A 19947-nucleotide genomic window follows, 5' to 3' on the forward strand; every position below is an offset into this window, starting at 1 on the left:
CAGTGTGGAGGGGGTGTTGCCAATCCTCACAGCCTGTGGTCTGCCCATCTGGAAGTCCAGGGTCGAGTTGCAAAGGGTGGTGTCCATACCCAGGGCTCTGAGCTTGGAGGGAACGATAGTGTTGAATGCTGAACTGTAGTCAGTAAACAACATTCTCACATAAGTGTTCCTCTTGTCCAGATACACTACATAGATAAAAGTATGAGGACACCGCTTCAAATGAGTGGAGTCAGCTACTTCAGCCACACCCGTTGCTGACAGGTGTATAAAATCGTGCAACCAGCCACACAATCTCCATAGACAAACACTGGCAGTAGAATGGCCTTACTGAAGAGCTCAGGGACTTTCAACATGGCACTGTCATAGGATGCCACCTTTCCAACAAGTCAGTTCGTCAAATTTCTGCCCTGCTAGAGCTGCCCTGGTCAACGGTAAGTGCTGTTATTGTGAAGTGGAAACATCTAGGAGCAACAGCGACTCAGCCACGAAGTGGTTGGCCACACAAGTTCACAGAACGGGACCGCAGACTGCTGAAACGCGTAGCCTGTAAACATTGTCTGTCCTCAGTTGCAACACTCACTACCGAGTTCCAAACTGCCTCTGGAAGCAACGTCAGCACAATAACTGTCCATCAGGAGCTTCATGAAATGTGTCTCCATGGCCTAGCAGCCGCACACAAGCCTAAGTTCACTACGCGCAATGCCAAGCATCGGCTGGAGTGGTGTAAATCTCACTGCCATTGGACTCTGGAGCAGTGGAAATGCACTCTCTGGAGTAATGAATCACACTTCATCATCTGGCAGGCCAACAGACAAATCTGGGTGTGGCAGGTGCCAGAAGAATGCTACCTGCCCGAATGCATAGTGCCAACTGTAAAGTTTGGTGGAGGAAGAATAATGGTCTGGTGCTGTTTTTCATGGTTTGGGCTAGGCCCCTTATTTCCAGTGAAGGGAAATCTTAACACTACAGGATACAATGACATTCTAGACAATTCTGTGCTTCCAACTTTGTGGAAACAGTTTGGGGAAGGCCTTTTCCTGTTTCAGCATGACAATGCCCACGTGCACAAAGCGAGGTCCATACAGAAACGGTTTGTCGAGATCGGTGGGGAAGAACATGACTGGCCTGCACAGGGCCCTGACTTCAACCCCATCTAACACCTTTGGGTGTCCGGAGATGGTGTCCGGTTTGCTGTTCATTTAAACCTGGGTATCGTCAACGTAGCAGTGAATGTTGATGTCATAACCTCTGAGCATTTGCCCAAGAGGGGGCATAGCATGTCAATTAAAAACAAGATAGACTCCAGGGCTGACCCCTGCGGGACGCTTCATGTGACTGATGGTGTCAATCTTTTTCTTCAAAAAATCTGAGACACAATTGCACTGCAAAGATGAGGCTGCAGGAGAGCATGAGATTGCAGGGTTGAAATGGTGGTTGATGTTAATCATGGCAGAGATGAAGGCCGATTGTGCTGCTTTTAAGGCAGCAGGGTAGCTTGCCTAGTGGTCTTTATGACTCTGATGGGGAAGAGGTTCCCAAAACTATTTCATTTAAAGGGCTCCTCCAGTAAAATAAGAAACAAGCCAATAGGATTTGTGGAAAAGTGAACTTTCCTGACTCAAAAGTATTTCATAAATAAAAAGGGGTGGGGGAATCAACAATGAAATAGTCAGTTGACGTTCTGAGCGTTTCAATAACCTTTTATGTGTTTTTTTAATGTGTTTTTTCCCACTTGCCGAGCTATTGAATTTGATTAGGTCTTTGTACCCGCATAGGTTTCTGGTTACTCAGAGTAAGCCTCTGGGTATTCAGGTACCTGAGAGCCAATCATATCAACTCAGTACCGGTACCCCGTGTATATAGCCAGGTTATAGTTACTCATTGTGTATTTATTCCTTGTGTTATTATTTTTCTATTTTTATACTATTTCAATTTTTTGGTTAATCTGAATTATTGGGAAGGGCCCGTAAGTAAGCATTTCACTGTTAGTCTACACCTGTTGTTTACAAGGCATGTCACAAATACAATTTGATTTGAAGTCAATAGGCTCAGTGAAACCTGAGATATGAATGGAGACAGATTGGAGAGACATCTGGAGCTGAGTACCGGCACCTAAAACGTTCTACTGCTTGAGCTCCTGATCCTCTTATAGACTATTATCTCAAAAGTATAATGGAGCTCCTTTACCTAAATATTAACAGTACGGACACCCAAATTGAATACCGGCACATATTTTAGTTCAAGTCAGGCTTTCAAGTGGGACATTTCATTATCTGATGGACATATGAACCAACCTACTGAGCAACAGCCTCGCAACGTCACATTCAGATGGGGAAAAGGTTGATGACACAAGACATGGGTTTAAATTTGCACTAATATATACATGTGATATATATGATATAACATTTGCAGCCTGAAATAGATAATACTACTTATTTTGGGACTACACTGTACAATTGTTGGACCGTTTAGGATTGCATAACTAAATAGGAACCCTTAAATTTACTTGAAGTTTCAGGGGGATTTTTTTTCGAGTAACACAGGATAGAGCTGTCAAATTTGATATGTGGATAGCTAGCTTTTAAATTGTTCTAATCCTGTTGGTAAGTAACAACAAGTGATATTTAATACCAAAATATGTTGGAGACCATAGTCCATGTACTGATCTAGTGATACATTTCACTCAAGCTGTAAATTAGCACTATAAGTAACGTTACCAAGCTATGGACTCCAAATGGGTTGCCACAATGCTGCTATTCGCTTAGCTTGCTATATTGTAACGTTAGCTTGGTGGCTGATAAAATCATGTCATTTATGCTATGCCTTTTTATTATACATTGTGTTATTGGAACAGAATTCTACATGGCTTTTGAAATGCATTTTAGCACAACCAGCTTCCTGGCTTCAGAGAACATGCAGTTTGATGTTGTTACACAAAGTTGGCCTCTGGGTGGCAGTATATGCGAACTAAATGTGACTGCTTGTTTCAACCAGTTTCAGACATCCAATCGGTGTCCTCATCTCGATGTGATGTCGGATAAACGTCAGCGTGCAAGGGTCCAGGGCTCTTGGGCCAAACCAATGCCCAAACAACCACGTCCAACAGGTTCTCTCTCTGCCATGCAGACTAAATTAGACCAGGGCCCATATTCACAAAGCGATTCAGAATAGGCTGGGCTAGGATCAGTTTTTACCTTTCAGATGTTAATGATTAAGAAAGATTATATGGGTGGTGGGGCAGCTCTCCTACTCTGAGACACTTTGTGAAAACAAGTCCAACTCTCCTACTGTCATTTGAGAATTACATCCATGGTAATATACATGTTTTTAAATGGTCATATGGAAGCATATACATTTTCTTTGGCAGGAGCAATTCCCAATTCCAGCACTGTTGTGATACCAAGTGCCAATCCACCACCTGCTGGTTGGGGAGTGGGACAGCGGATGTTTGAGTATCAACAGCCCGCTAAGGTAAAAAAAAAAACGAGTATTGGACGTTATTGTGTGAATTGTATTAATAAATAGATATTTTCCGAGAGAAGAAGTTTTTGATTTGAGGTGTCGCCATTGACGAGAGATTAAATCGGCCTTGGGCTGACAAGGATCAACTAATACATTTCCCTTCTTTCTTTCTTTCCCTTGCTCAGCCAGTCAGAAATGTCCCTACGGAGAAGGTGATGGAGTGAGTAACTTGATCAAACAGTCATCTTCTCTACTCTACGTCATTAAAACAACCCCAAATGAAAAATGGTTACGCCTAGTGGAAATATAACAACAATTCTTTACACATGCTCCTGTTCCACAGAATGGGGGGTGATTATAAGATCAGCCATGGTCCATCAGGAGTGTCAAGGTGAGTTCTAATCTAATGCATAAGGAGGACAAATAGACATTGGGTCAACCATATAAATGACAACAGGGGAACACCGTAGCAAAATGCTTCACAATGGAAAATCAAAATGTGTTTTTTAAAATTTTTGGTTCAGACAATACCTCTCCATTTCGAACTGTTTCCTACCATTTGTGTCTACTTAACACAACCCAGAATCTCAGTCAGCTACTGCCTTCCACCCACTTAACCCGTATGCTTCCCCATTCAACAATTCTCTACCCCCCCCCAGACTGAGGCTGATCCATGGGTTCCTACCACCAGAGGAGGCTGACTGGGCCTTCAGTAAACTGCTAGCAGAGCTGCCTTGGTCTCAAAAGACTAACTACAGACAAGGTAGGTCGACAATCATGTCCCCAAGGATAGACCACAGACCAATACTGTACACTCAGCCTATAGATGTGAGCAAACTGAATTTTTTATTTTTATGGGTGCCATGTTGGCATTGGAAGTTTCTCCCAATTAGAATGTTATTGTCATGGAACGTTTGGTATCAATGTAAGATCGACCATCCCTGTACTGCTGATCCAGGATTCAATCTCGACAACACGTCCTATTCTCAAGCTAACGTGCTATTCATTGCCCTACCAAAACTATAGTTATCTACATAGCCGCCTTTACCCACCGTTCCTTCCCATTTTCACCACATGACGGAAGGACTGGATCAGGACAAGTCTTCTCCAACCATAGGTCACAGAAGGAAAAGAGACAAGGAAGGACCATTTAAGTGGAATTGGAACCCAGCCCTGAATGAAGTTGCATCAGATTCCCTATTGGTCTCTCTGTTGGATTGAATCCAGCCACGTTCCATCATTGAGCAAGACACAGTAGCAGACGACAACAACGCGAAGGAGGCGCATGACTCAAAACCATTAAGCCCAACAAGCATATGTAGGAAGAACATGGCCCAGCCACTGCCCCTCACATTGTGTCAACACGAGTCAATTGTGACATCTAGGTTCAAGAGGAAATAGAGGGGGTGCTACTGTTACACACACACACACACTATATGCACACACACACACACACACACACACACACACACACACTATACACACACACACACACACACACACTATATGTACACACACACACACTCCTCTTTATAGACTTTCTGCACATTGACTCACTTTTTCCTACTCAAGCAAGACTCTAAATAGGCTCTACATGACTAAGGTTGTGTTCCAAATAGCACCCTATTCCCTAAAGAGTGCAATACTTTTGACCAGAGCCTTAGTGGCGTGTATTCATGGATGCCAATAATCCAAAGGCTGGCAGATGGTGATATTGATCTGGTATTGAGGGTTTTGTCTTACCGTCCAAACACATTCCATGCAGCTGGCAATACATTTGTATCCTAAAACATTCTCCAGTCAGGCTGCCAAGGTGTCGATTTCCTCCTTAACTAGAGTTAATGGCTAGAAGAATTTGGAAAATATGCATACTTTTCTTTATGAAACACAATTTTCCGCCACCTTATTAGTGGCTAATGCTACATCCCGATGTTGCGCCCTGTGTACAGCCAGGGGTAAACAACAGACTGCTGCAACTTGATTGGCTGAATGTGATAAGCAACATCCGGTACTAGCACTCCAAGGCATTTTGGTGGAAATTGCCATGGAATTTTCCGTGGTGGTGGAAAATTGTGTTTCATAAAGTAAGTTATGCAGATTTTCCCTGTTTGTTATAACTGCCTTCTCGCCATTAAATCTAGTTAAGGAGGAAATGTTTAAGGTACGAATTGGTCCACGGGGATACGAGTGTATTGCTGGCTGCATACAATGCTTTTGGATGGTAAGATGGAAATGACTCTTGCCATCTGCAAGCCTTTTTGCTAGGATGCCAAGGGAAGCCAGGCTTTCCCCAAAATTTGACCAAGAAAGAAAGAAAGAAAGAAATAAAATCATTTATTAAGTTGCTCTGTGTATGACATTGTTGCTGCCCATAGCTTTAAATTCAATAGCAATGGAAGCCAGTGAGCATTTGGCCTCCCTTGATAAAAACAAAATACAAAAGAAAAGCCAATCAGCGTTGAGATGAACTGAGTGAGCTCAAAACTGAGTGCACCAAAAGAAAGTATCAAGGGAAGCCAGTTTGGGTTTGGCTTCACACCAATCACATCAAAAGTAAAACGTCATTGACAGAAACAACGTGAAGTGTTGCATCTCATTGTGTCGTCCTCCGGTGGCTAGCTAGCTAAAATCTGCCCCTACCCTGAGAGGATGGAAGTTCAATATGTAGCTAGATGTACATTGTAGGTTCACATTAAGTAGCTGGCTCATCGTCAAAGCCTTTTAGCTAAGTAGCGTAGTCTAGGTCAACAAAAACAAAACTTGTGTAGGCTACTCAGAGTCATAGACCGTTTTGCTAACTTGAAAGAGAGGACAATGGCATTGGCGTTCCTCAGTCTTCAAGTAGGGTGACATGTTTTTTTCTACTTGAATGCATACATACATACACACACACACACACACATACATGCACGTGCACACAGATTTAATTTGAAAACGGTATTATGGACAGCCACATGATAATTAGCTTAAGTTGATTAGACAATTTGTTTTTTGTATCTTTAAGTTGTCACGGTATTAGACTAAGCATAGGTGATTGGATGATGTTGAAATGGTGAGGAAAGACGTTTGCGGCAGCAGTCCTGTTTTTTTTTGCGACTTGCAGTAATTCTGCAATGGTTCTAAATCAATAGTTGTTTAGTAGTCCGAAAATGTTGAAAACATTCAATTGTTGACCATGCTGTAGGTCATGTAACCGTTTGTTACGTTCAATATTTGCTTTGTGGACTTCACCGGATAGATGTTGCTCTCAGGTTTTGTGAGGAAACAAGCATGTGGTTGAATTTATTCTGTCTACTGTGACTGTCTTCTAGTTGTCTCGCCCTTATGTAACAATGTTGCTTCCGTCCCGCTCCTCGCCCCAGCCTGGGCTTGAACCAGGGACCATTTGCTCACATCCTCAACTGCCTCCCGCGAAGCATCGTTACCTATTGCTCCACAAAAGCCGCGGTCCTTGTAGAGCAAGGGAAACGACTACTTCAAGGACTCAGAGCGAGTAACGTCACCAATTGAAACACAACTTGGGCGCCCTGCTAACTAGTTAGCCACTTTACACCGGTTACACTTATACTGAACAAAAATCTAAACGCAACATGTAAAGTGTTGGTCCCATGTTTCACGAGCTGAAATAAAAAGTCCCAAAAGCTTATTTCTCAAAAATGTTGTGCACAAATTTGTTTATCCCTGTTAGTGAGCATTTCTCCTTTGCCAAGATAATCCAACCACCTGACAGGTGTGGCATATCAAGAAGCTGATTGAACGCCATGATCATTACACCGGCGTACCTTGTGCTGGGGACAATAAAAGGCCACTCTAAAATGTGCAATTTTGTCACAACACAATGCCACAGACGTCTCAAGTTTTGAGGGAGCATGCAATTGGCGTGCCCCCTGCCCAGTCATGTGAAATCCATAGATTAGGGCTTTTTCTTGTATGAATTGTAACTCAGTAAAATCATTGAAATTGTTGCGGCATGCATGAGAGCATCAGCTGTTCCGGACGACTGTGTGATCACGCTCTCCGTAGCCGACGTGAGTAAGACTAATACACAAGGCTGCGGGGACAGACGGATTACCAGGAGGTGTGCTCCAGGCATGTGCTGACCAACTGGCAGGTGTCTTTACTGACATTTTCAACATGTCCCTGATTGAGTCTGTAATACCAACAGGCTTAAAGCAGACCACCATAGTCCCTGTGCCCGAGAACACAAAGGCAACCTGCCCAAATGACTACAGACCCGTAGCACTCACGTCCGTAGCCATGAAGTGCTTTGAAAGGCTGGTAATGGCTCACATCAACACTATTATCCCAGAAACCCTAGACCCACTCCAATTTGCATACTGCCCAAACAGATCCACAGATGATGCAATCTCTATTGCACTCCACACTGCCTTTTCCCACCTGGACAAAAGGAACACCGGTGTGAGAATGACTTCATTGACTACAGCTCAGAGTTCAACACCATAGTACCCTCAAAGCTCATCACCAAGCTAAGGATCCTGGGACTAAACACCTCCCTCTGCAACTGTATCCTGGACTTCATGACAGGCCACCCCCAGGTGGTGAGGGTAGGTAGCAACACATCTGCCACGCTGATCCTCAACACTGGAGCTCCCCAGGGGTGCGTGCTCAGTCCACTCCTGTACTCCCTGTTCACCCACGACTGCATGGCCAGGCACGACTCCAACACCATCATTAAGTTTGCTGACGACACAACAGAGCCTGATCACCGACAACGATGAGACAGCCTATAGGGAGGAGGTCAGAGACCTGGCCGGGTGGTGCTAGGATAACAACCTATCCTTCAATGTAACCAAGACCAAGGAGATTATTGTGGACTACAGGAAAAGGAACACCGAGCACGTCCCCATTCTCATTGACGGGGCTGTAGTGGAGCAGGTTGAGAGCTTCAAATTCCTTGGTGTCCACATCAACAACAAACTAGATTGGTCCAAACACACCAAGACAGTCGTGAAGAGGGCACGACAAAGCCTATTCCCCCTCAGGAAACTAAAAAGATTTGGCATGGGTCCTGAGATCCTCAAAAGGTTTTACAGCTGCAACATTGAGAGTGTCCCGACCGGTTGCATCACTGCCTGGTACGGCAATTGCTCGGCCTCCGACCGCAAGGCACTTCAGAGGGTAGTGCATACTGCCCAGTACATCACTGGGGCAAAGCTGCCTGCCATCCAGGACCTCTACACCAGGCGGTGTCAGAGGAAGGCCCTAAAGATTCTCAAAGACCCCAGCCAACCCAGTCATAGACTGTTCTCTCTACTTGCATGGCAAGCGGTACCGGAGTGTCAAGTCTAGGACAAAAAGGCTTCTCAACAGTTTTTACCCCCAAGCCATAAGACTCCTGAACAGGTAACCAAATGGTTACCCGGACTATTTGCATTGTGTGCCCCGCCCCAACCCCTCTTTTACGCTGCTGCTACTCTCTGTAAATCTTATATGCATAGTCACTTTAACTATACATTCATGTACATACTAACTAAATTGGCCCGGACAACCAGTGCTCCCACACATTGGCTAACCGTGCTATCTGCATTGTGTCCCACCACCCGCCAACCCCTCTTTTTACGCTTCTGCTACTCTCTGTTCATCATATATGCATAGTCACTTTAACCATACCTACATGTACATACTACCTCAATAAGCCTGACTAACAGGTATAAAGCCTTGCTACTTTTTTTTTCAAATGTCTTTTTACTGTTTTATTTCTTTACTTACCTACACACACACAACTTTTTTTTCCTCTACACTATTGGTTAGAGCCTGTAAGTAAGCATTTCACTGTAAGATCTACACCTGTTGTATTCGGCGCACGTGACAAATAAACTTTGATTTGAAGTTGGATTCATATTTTTGTTCAGGAAATATCACAGTGGTGTATAAACTAACGGGTAATAGAGCAAACAATGCAATTATCACAACACACCGTTTGTAATATGGCTTTTTTTCCTGGCTTGGCTTCCCGAATGAATTTACCCACGCACTGCTACTGGAACCATATGGGCCCTGGTCAAAAGTAGTGCACTGTGAACGGAATAGGGTGCCATTTGGGTTGCAGCCCCATGACCGACTAGAGTTTTGTTTATCCTTGTCCTGATATCATCTTTTTTATGGGTACAGTGAAAGGTTTTGTTTTTAGCAATAATAAATGAAGTCATGTCTAAATATTTGCTTTGGGCCTAATGTATGAACTGTGAAGTCTCAACTTGAGGACCAGTGGGACAACGTTTTGGCTTTGTGACTGTTTTCTTTTATGAAATGCCCAAATGGAGCTCTTTGAGAAATGTATTAGTGCTTGCTTCCATAGAAAAGAGCGATGGAGCAAGGTTTTATAAAGATGACCTGGGAACTGCAGGTTTACCACATTTGGGGTGGCTATTTCATGGTACAGAATAATTTATGAAAATGTCTCCCTTGGAATAAAACAAAGCAGTGGAAGGCACTTAGAACAATGACCACATTACTTTGCCCACACACTGCCAAATATGGATGCAAATGTATGTTTTTTGGTAATTTCTCAAGAAACACACACACAGTATCAGTCACAAGTTTGGACACTTACTCATTCAAGATTTTTTCTTTATTTTGACCATTTTCTACATTGTAGAATAATAGTGAAGACATCAAAATGATGAAACAACATATGGAATAATGTGGTAACAAAAAAATGTGTTAAACAAATCAAAATATATTTTATATTTGATATTCTTCAAAGTAGCCACCCTTTGCCTTGATGACAGCTTTGCACACTCTTGGCATTCTCTCAACCATCTTCATGAGGAATGCTTTTCCAACAGTCTTGAAGGAGTTCCCACATATGCTGAACACTTTTTGGCTGCTTTTCCTTCACTCTGTGGTCCAACTCATCCCAAACCATCTCAATTGGATTGAGGTCGGGTGATTGTGGAGGCCACGTCATCTGATGCAGCACTCCATCACTCTCCTTGGTCAAATAGCCCTTACACAGCCTAGAGGTGTGTTTTGGGTCATTGTCCTGTTGAAAAACAATGATAGTCCCACTAAGCGCAAACCAGATGGGATGGCGTCTCACTGCAGAATGCTGTGGTAGCCATGATGGTTAAGTGTGGCTTGAATTCTAAATAAATCACTGACAGTGTCACCAGCAAACCACCCCAAAACCATCACACCACCTCTTCCATGCTTCACTTTGGGAACCACACATGCAGAGATCATCCGTTCACCTACTCTGCATCTCACAAAGACATGGCGGTTGGAACCAAAAATCTCAAAGTTGGACTCATCAGACATAAGGAGAGATTTCCACCTGTCTAATGTCTTTGCTCGTGTTTTTTGGCCCAAGCAAGTCTCTTCTTCTTATTGGTGTCCTTTAGTTGTGGTTTCTTTGCAGCAATTCGACCATGAAGGCCTGATTCACGCATTCTCCTCTGAACAGTTGATTTTGAAATGTGTCTGTTACTTGAACTATGTGAAGCATTTATTTGGGCTGTAATCTAAGATGCAGTTAACTCTGCTGCAGAGGATATGTTCATTAGAGGTAACTCTGGGTCTTCCTTTCCTGTGGCGGTCCTCATGAGAGAGTTTCATCATAGCGCTTGATGTTTTTTGCGACTGCGCTTGAAGAAACGTTCAAATTTTCCACATTGACTGACCTTAATGTCTTAAACTAATGATGGACTGTCGTTTCTCTTTGCTTATTTGAGCTGTTCTTGCCATAATATAGACCTGGTCATTTACCAACTAGGTCTTCTGTCTTCTTGTCACAACACAACTGATTGGCTTAAATGCATTAAGAAGGAAAGAAATTTCACAAATTAAGTTAAGGCACACCTATTAATTGAAATGCATTCCAGGTGACTACCTCATGAAGCTGGTTGAGAGAATGCCAAGAGTGTGCAAAGCTGTCATCAAGGCAAAGGGTGGCTACTTTGAAGAATCTCAAATATATAAAATATATTTTGCTTTGTTAAACACTTTTTTTGGTTACTACATGATTTCCATGTGTTATTTTATTGTTTTGATGTCTTTACTAGTATTCTACAATGTAGAAAATAGTAAAAAATAAGGGAAAACCCTGGAATGAGTAGGTGTCAACTTTTGACTGGTGCTGTATATATTTAAGTATACATCACCATTTACAATGACATTACTGGGACCTGAAATACAGTTTTGTTGTTTACTGTCCATATGTGTTCAACTTTATATCACTACACTATTTATTCTTGTCCCTGACAGAGCTCCAACTAGTCATGATTTCTCATTTTTGTCAAATTGTCTTGACGCAAATTTAGTACCAGTTTAGAGATGATTCACTTGTCCCTGACTGCCCAGCTCTATTGAGTCAACTCATTTCTGTGTGTGTGCAATGTACATGCACTACAGTAAGTGGTTTTGTGTGTGTGTGTGTGCGTGCGTGCGCGCCTGCACCTCAGTATGTACAGAAAATGTGCTTCTATCACTAGGGTCTATTCAAGAACCCAGGTTATTCATGCAGTGTAACTGTATTGTCACTGTGTTGTATAGGTGAGGCCTACGAGGAGCCCAGGTTAACCTGCTGGTATGGAGAACTCCCTTACACATATGCCCACTCTACTCTGGAGGCCAACGCACAGGTATGGTATATCCGCACCTCCTGCTGCATGACGGGAAAAGTGGAGCTGAATTGAACGAGTGTTGTGCCTGCTTGTAAAAGAGATTTGACCATTTCCTCATGTATTTCCCCTTCACCTCAACCACTTTTGCTCTTTACCATTTCTCTCGGACTCTTGCGTTCGCTCTACCTCACTCTTCTTGTTCCTCCTTTTTACTCTCCTCTGCCAATGTTTACACTACTGCTCACACAACAGCAGCTTATCTATATACTTATTCCCCATCCCCTACTACCTCCCTAAGAAATGCTAAGCATATAAATAGTCAGTGAACATGGTGAAACACTGTTGAAAAAAGGGCACTATTAACATCTAACATGAGCCGCGGTGCATAACCTTGTTCTCCCTCTCCGCCCTTCTCTCTCTCTCTCTCTCTCTCTCTCAGTGGCACCCGCTGCTGGTCACCCTGCGCTGCGCCGTAGAGAAGGCGAGTGGCCACCGTTTCAACTCGCTGATGTGTAACCTGTATAGGAACTGCAAAGACAGCATCGGCTGGCACAGTGACGACGAGGCCGCGCTGGGCACCCGGCCCACCATCGCCTCCCTCAGCCTGGGAGACATGAGGGTGTTCAGCCTCCGCAAGCAGCCTGCACCGGTAAGACTGGGATCATGGGGGAGAGGGAGACAGAGGATGAGAGGGAGATCGCCTCACTCAGCCTGGGGGACATGAGGCCCACCATCGCCTCGCCTCCCTCAGCCTGGGGGACATGATGGAGGGATGGGAGAGGGGATATAAGGTCCACCATCGCCTCACTCAGCCTGGGGGACATGAGGGTGGAGGGATGGGAGAGACAGGGAATATAAGGCCCACCATCGCCTCACTCAGCCTGGGGGACATGAGGGTGGAGGGATGGGAGAGACAGGGAATATAAGGCCCACCATCGCCTCACTCAGCCTGGGGGACATGAGGGTGGAGGGAGATGGGAGAGACAGGGGATATAAGGCCCACCATCGCCTCCCTCAGCCTGGTGGACATGATGGAGGGATGGGAGAGACAGGGGATATAAGGCCCACCATCGCCTCACTCAGCCTGGGGGACATGAGGGTGGAGGGAGATGGGAGAGACAGGGGATATAAGGCCCACCATCGCCTCACTCAGCCTGGGGGACATGAGGGTGGAGGGATGGGAGAGACAGGGGATATAAGGCCCACCATCGCCTCCCTCAGCCTGGGGGACATGAGGGTGGAGGGATGGGAGAGACAGGGGATATAAGGCCCACCATCGCCTCCCTCAGCCTGGGGGACATGATGATGGAGGGATGGGAGAGACAGGGGATATAAGGCCCACCATCGCCTCACTCAGCCTGGGGGACATGAGGGTGGAGGGAGATGGGAGAGACATGAGGTGGAGGGATGGGAGAGACAGGGGATAAGGCCCACCATCGCCTCACTCAGCCTGGGGGACATGAGGGTGGAGGGATGGGAGAGACAGAGGATATAAGGCCCACCATCGCCTCACTCAGCCTGGGGGACATGAGGGTGGAGGGATGGGAGAGACAGGGGATATAAGGCCCACCATCGCCTCACTCAGCCTGGGGGACATGAGGGTGGAGGGATGGGAGCCTCCCTCAGCCTGGGGGACAGGGGATATAAGGCCCACCATCGCCTCCCTCAGCCTGGGGGACATGAGGGTGGAGGGATGGGAGAGACAGGGGATATAAGGCCCACCATCGCCTCCCTCAGCCTGGGGGACATGAGGGTGGAGGGATGGGAGAGACAGGGGATATAAGGCCCACCATCGCCTCCCTCAGCCTGGTGGACATGAGGGTGGAGGGAGATGGAGGGATGGGAGAGACAGGGGATATAAGGCCCACCATCGCCTCACTCAGCCTGGGGGATATATAGTAAATACTACCGTGTTTAATTTGCATATAAGGTACCCTGCCCATTCCCCTCCCGCATATCCCAATTTGTGCCACCCACAGTTGAGAAACCTACATGCCAAGTATAGACCATATATTGTGTTCCCTACAGGTTACAGTAAAGAACAGACACTCAGACTCCAGTCCTACCTACAAGTTATGAAACATTTGCTCTTTTACTCTTTCTCCAAGTTTCCTCAAGGAGAAAGCCTGCACTTCAATGTCAAAGATAATAAAACAAAAACACTATAGTAAATACTACAGTATACTACAATCCGCCACAATCCATGAAAACACTACATTAATTACTTTAGTATACAATACAGTTCTTTTACTACAGTATTTACAATATAGTTAACTGTAAATACTACAGAACACTAACAGAATTTTTGCCTGACTTAAGTCTTTAGTCCCCAAAGACACTGCAGTTAATACTGTTAGTATTTACTGTAATATACCGTAGTATTTCTTTTCATGTGGGTACATCAGTGTTTATACTAACTAGCTGGTAACACTCCTCCATCGTAATGTAGATGAACTGTGCTAGTTGTGTAAGTATACAGAGCTGATATGTGGTGATAGTTTGTACCCTAGACTCAGTATTTGTGTGTGTGTACATTTGTGTACTCGTGTGTGTGTGTGTGTGTGTGTGTCAGGAGGAGGACGGGGATTACACTTATGTGGAGAGGCTGCGGATCCCTCTAACTCACGGCACTCTCCTGATGATGGAAGGAGCCACTCAGGATGACTGGCAGGTAAGCCCGGCTAATCAAATACAGGGACACACCCTAACTACACCATCTACAGGTAACTGCCAAAATAAAGGAAACTAACATAGTGTCTTAATAGGGCGTTGGGCCACCACGAACTGACAGTGTCTGGTACTCTATTGGAGGGATGTGACACCATTCTACCACGAGGAATCCCGTCATTTGGTGTTTTGTTGATGGTGGTGGAATACGCTGTTTCAGGCGCTGCTCCATGATCTCCCATAAGTGTTAAATTGGGTTGAGATCTGGTGACTGAGCCGGATGACTGGCGACTGGCGCATATGGTTAACATTGTTTTCATGCTCATCAAACCATTGTGTCCACTCATGCCCGTTGGATGGAAGCATTGTCTTCTTATGTGGGGAGCCAAAAATAATGGCCTGTCCATCATTTTTATACATGACCCTAAGCATGATGGGATGTAAATTGCTTAAATAACTCCGGAACCACACCTGTGTGAAAACAACTGCTTTCAATATACTTTGTATCCGTCATTTACTCAAGTGTTTCCACTTTTTTTTTTACTTGTGTGTCCCACACTGGATGACTTGCAGGTAAGCCAGGCCAATCAAACACAGGGACACGCCCCAACAACACCAGGTCGTGTTCATTAGGCCACGCAATGGAAAACATTTAAAAACAGAAAACAAAAGTAATTTTTTTATTGTGTGTGGGTATATATATGTGTGTGTGTATGTATGTATATATATATATATATATATATATATTACATTTTGTTGTCAAGTTACACACATTAATGTAAAAGTGAGTTTATATTTATTAGGGATATTTCTTATTCACAATTTACATTTCACAAATACATATTGACAATTGAGTTAGCTAGCTTTAAAGCTCATGTTCATTTATAGATCATGGTCCCCCAAGAACAAATGACCGAACATGTACAGTACCAGTCAGAATTTTGGACACACCTACTCATTACATGGTTTTTCTTTATTTTTACTTTTTTCTACGTTGTAGAATAATAGTGACGATATCAAAACTATGTGTGTGAAGTAGTAACCAAAAAAGTGTTAAACAAATCAAAGTATATTTTATATTTCATATTCTTCAAAGTAGCCACCCTTTGCCTTGATGATAGCTTTGCACACTCTTGGCATTCTCTCAACCAGCTTAAGCTGCAATGCTTTTCCAAAAGTCTTGAAGGAGTTCCCACATATGCTGAGCACTTGTAGGCTGCTGATCCTTCACTCTGCAGTCCAGCTCATCCCAACCATCTCAATTGGATTGAGGTCGGGTGATTGTGGAGGCCACATCATCTGATGCAGCACTCCATCACTCTCCTTGGTCAAATAGCTCTTAGACAGCCTGGAGGGGAGATGAGTCATTGTCCTGTTGAAAAACGCAAACCAGATGTGATGGCGTATCACTGCAGAATGCTGTGGTAGCCATGCTGGGTAAGTGTGCCTTGAATTCTAAATAAATCACTGACAGTTTCACCAGCAAAGCACCATCACACCTCCTACATGCTTCACAGTGGGAACCACACATGCGGAGATCATCGGTTCACCTACTCTGAGTTTCACAAAGACATGGCGGTTGGAACCAAAAATCTCAAATTTGGACTCATCAGACTAAAGGACAGATTTCCACCGGTCTAATGTCCATTGCTCGTGTTTCTTGGCCCAAGCAAGTCTCTTCTTCTTATTGGTGTCCTTTAGTTGTGGTTTCTTTGCAGCAATTCGACCATGAAGGCCTGATTCACACAGTCTCCTCTGAACCGTTGATGTTGAGATCTTTCTCCTACTCGAACTCTGTGACGCATTTATTTGGGCTGCAATTTCTGAGGCTGGTAACTAATGAACGTATCCTCTGCAGCAGAAGTAACTCTGGGTCTTCCTTTCCTGTGGCGGTCCTCATGAGAGCCAGTTTCATCATAGAGCTTGATGGTTTTTGCGACTGCACTTGAAGAAACTTTCAAAGTTCTGGACATTTTCCGTATTGACTGACCTTCATGTCTTAAAGTAATGATGGACTGTCATTTCTCTTTGCTTATTTGAGCTGATCTTGCCATGATATGGACTTGGTCTTTTACCAAATAGGGCTGTCTTCTGTATGTCACCCCTACCTTGTCACAACACAACTGATTGGCTTAAGGCACACTTGTTAATTGAAATGCATTCCAGGTGACTACCTCATGAAGCTGGCTGAGAGAATTCCAAGAGTCTGCAAAGCTGTCACCAAGGCCAAAGGGTGGCTACTTTGAAGAATCTCAAATATAACATACTTTGATTTGATTCCATATGTGTTATTTCATAGTTCATACAATGTAGAAAATAGTCCAAATAAAGAGAAACCCTTGAATGAGTAGGTGTCCACACTTTTGACTGGTAGTGTAGCTTGCCTGTCCCTGGCGCAGAAAGGTTGAGAAACACTGATCTAAGCCAATAGAAGTGTTTTGGTATTCAAAATCATACTCTTTATCGACCTTGCCAGGAACAACAACAACCCAGTTAGCCGACTGCTAGTGCTAGCGACCGTGCGTGTTGTCATCTAATCACATGGTATGTCATAACAGGCTTTAGTCCTAGTGGGTTATGAGTCATCAGACAACAGCAAAGACTTTTTTTCTAAAGTAAAGAACATTGTGTCTGTCTCGCTCTGTCGTTCCGAGCTTTTCTATCAGACAAGGATTTCTTAAGAGAGAGAGAGAGAGGGTGTGTTGGTGTCTAGACCACCTCCATACACTTCCAGTGACCTGAAACGATAGAACAGTGTCTGCAGTTTTATAACCCTAGCGCCCATAACAAACTGCACTTATTTAGGACTGTTACGGTTATGCCATTTCCCTATTATACACAAAGAATGCTGTGTGACGGAAAGTAAAGTCAGAGAGCTCCCAGACAGATTGACAGCCAGACCGAGGGATTTGATAGGGAGCGTGATGGGGAAGGAAAAATGACGTCAGAGATTTAATGATAGCAATTTATTTGCTCTCGGGGACCAACGTGTGTGTGTGTGTGTTTGTGTGTGAGAGAGCACGCACTTGGCTGTGGTCATCTGCGGATGTCATAGGTGTATGTGTGGATGACTGTGTGTGTCTTCGGGTCGGATCACACCGCCGGACCGTCTGTCTCCGTCACTAGGACGGTAGGAGCCATTTATCCTGTCAAGACAGTGGAGTCTTCCAATCCTGCTGGACCCCGTGTTCTCCCGCTCCACAGTCAGTTCCCCTAGTTTCCTGGCCCCAACACTGGACCCCGTGTTCTCCCGCTCCACAGTCAGTTCCCGTAGTTTCCTGGCCCCAACACCGGACCTCGTGTTCTCCCGCTCCACAGTCAGTTCCCCTAGTTTCCTGGCCCCAACACTGGACCCCGTGTTCTCCCGCTCCACAGTCAGTTCCCCTAGTTTCCTGGCCCCAACACTGGACCCCGTCTTCTCCCGCTCCACAGTCAGTTCCCCTAGTTTCCTGGCCCCAACACTGGACCCCGTGTTCTCCCGCTCCACAGTCAGTTCCCCTAGTTTCCTGGCCCCAACACTGGACCCCGTGTTCTCCCGCTCCACAGTGTGGCCCCAACACTCGTGTTCTCCCGCTCCACAGTCAGTTCCCCTAGTTTCCTGGCCCCAACACTGGACCCCGTGTTCTCCCGCTCCACAGTCAGTTCCCGTAGTTTCCTGGCCCCAACACTGGACCCCGTGTTGGATTGCCGTAGTTAGTCTGGCCCCCCCACCTTGCCCCCCACTTACTCAAGCTGCTTTTCACACAAAACCACCCAGCGCTTAGTTAATTCGCCATCTGTTTGAAACAGACACTAAATATTTAGACTGGGACGTAGATCCTTGTTGTGTAACCGCTGCGATAACTCTTCCCCCTCTTCTAAATCCGGACTGAGCGGTTGTCTTCGCCAAGACTCGTTCCCTGGCGACAGTTTGTAGATTAACAACGAACAGTGTATCTGATTTTGGTTGAAGTTGGAGGTGAGAAGTGGGACTATGTCTGCCAAGTCACTAGTGAGACATTTTGTGTGTGTGTGTGAGGGCGAGAGAATGAAATAGTCTCCTGTCTCTGATACAAGGCCAAGGAGCAGTAGGACAAAGGACTGATGTTACTGTCTGTCTGTGTTGTACACAGTGTGTGCATGTGTTTTGTCTCTGGACTTAACTGCGCTATGGGAAGGCTCCTTAAAGTGACGGTGGTTTAAAACAGGAAAAACCAACATAGTGGAGGCACTTGACTAACGCTGTTCAGTGACGTCTCTCTAATACACAGCACTGTTATATGCTTTTGTTGTCCTCAACAGCATTCAGTGGCCAAAGAGTACCACGACCGAGGGCCTCGCATCAACCTGACCTTCCGCACCATGTACCCAGAGCATGAGGGACCGAGACCAAGAGCCAGACTACCACCCCAACACTAAACACACTGTCCTTCACAAACACCTTCACACTTCACACTCTGGGTGGGACTGCTATAAAGAGTAGAAATGGGAGATTGTGTGGAGGAGGAGGAGGACATGACCTCGGCCCTTGATGGACATTGTTAAATACACTTTATGGGATAGTGAGGAAGACTAGTGTTGACATCAGGAGAAAATACAAGCTTAAAACCACCTGACAAGATTTGTAAGGAGTTGTCAACGTTTACAGTTATGCTCACTAAATATGTGGAGAGCAATGTTGTTGTTTCATTGCATCATACGGTAGATTTAATTAGGTATTCTATTTACAATTACAAGTCATCATTTAATACCCCTTGGTTTGTAGCCTTTCGAGAGAACATCCCAGCTATATAAAATGTGAAAGAACAACTACAGTGGCCAAGTTGACCAAATTATAGCCCCGTTTTATTTTGTAACACTAAAGGATGAAGCTGTTGTGTTGAATGTTTGGTAAATTAAAAACAGAGCGAGAGAATCATACATTTTTTATTTTTTTATTGGTCACATACACATATTTAGCAGACGTTATTGTGGCTGTAGTGAAATGGTTAGCTTGCAGACGTTTGAAGAGATCTCTCACTGTCATTGTCACCGTGTATAAGGAGGAGAAACCCGTTGGTAGCGGTTCTGCCTTCTGTTTGCAACCTTTTCATTCCATTCCATTTCATTTTAAATGCCTTCATTTCATTTTCAGGTATTTTCAAGGCCATTTTATAATGCATTACCAAGGCACATACCCAACAGTGTGTTCTGGAGTAAGCTCGTACCGCGATAATATCTTATTCAACGGCCAAGTGGTTACATGGTTATAGCC

General features: G+C 44.7%; 1 protein-coding gene across 1 annotated transcript; it reads left to right on the forward strand.

Annotated features, from left to right (window-relative positions):
• Nucleotides 1-2517: 2517 nt before the first annotated feature.
• LOC115134525 (alkB homolog 3, alpha-ketoglutarate dependent dioxygenase) lies at nt 2518-19613 on the forward strand. The gene is made up of 10 exons (XM_029668589.1): nt 2518-2603; nt 2995-3106; nt 3368-3471; nt 3648-3682; nt 3806-3853; nt 4122-4225; nt 11977-12065; nt 12487-12696; nt 14620-14718; nt 18996-19613. Exons 2-10 carry the CDS (start codon nt 3031-3033, stop codon nt 19110-19112), a joined length of 882 nt encoding a protein of 293 aa, XP_029524449.1. The 5' UTR covers nt 2518-2603; nt 2995-3030; the 3' UTR covers nt 19113-19613.
• The last annotated feature ends 334 nt before the right edge of the window (nt 19614-19947 follow it).

The sequence above is a fragment of the Oncorhynchus nerka genome, linkage group LG9a, assembly GCF_034236695.1.
Source record: "Oncorhynchus nerka isolate Pitt River linkage group LG9a, Oner_Uvic_2.0, whole genome shotgun sequence".
Classification (NCBI taxonomy): Eukaryota; Metazoa; Chordata; class Actinopteri; order Salmoniformes; family Salmonidae; genus Oncorhynchus; species Oncorhynchus nerka.

What these genes read in the sequence shown, in the direction of transcription:
- LOC115134525 (XM_029668589.1), top strand. Translation starts at nt 3,031, where the DNA reads ATGTCGGATAAACGTCAGCGTGCAAGGGTCCAGGGCTCTTGGGCCAAA. An exon ending in CTCTGGAGGCCAACGCACAG is followed by an intron (nt 12,066 to 12,486) that starts GTATGGTATATC and finishes TCTCTCTCTCAG; the next exon opens with TGGCACCCGCTGCTGGTCAC. An exon ending in TCCGCAAGCAGCCTGCACCG is followed by an intron (nt 12,697 to 14,619) that starts GTAAGACTGGGA and finishes TGTGTGTGTCAG; the next exon opens with GAGGAGGACGGGGATTACAC.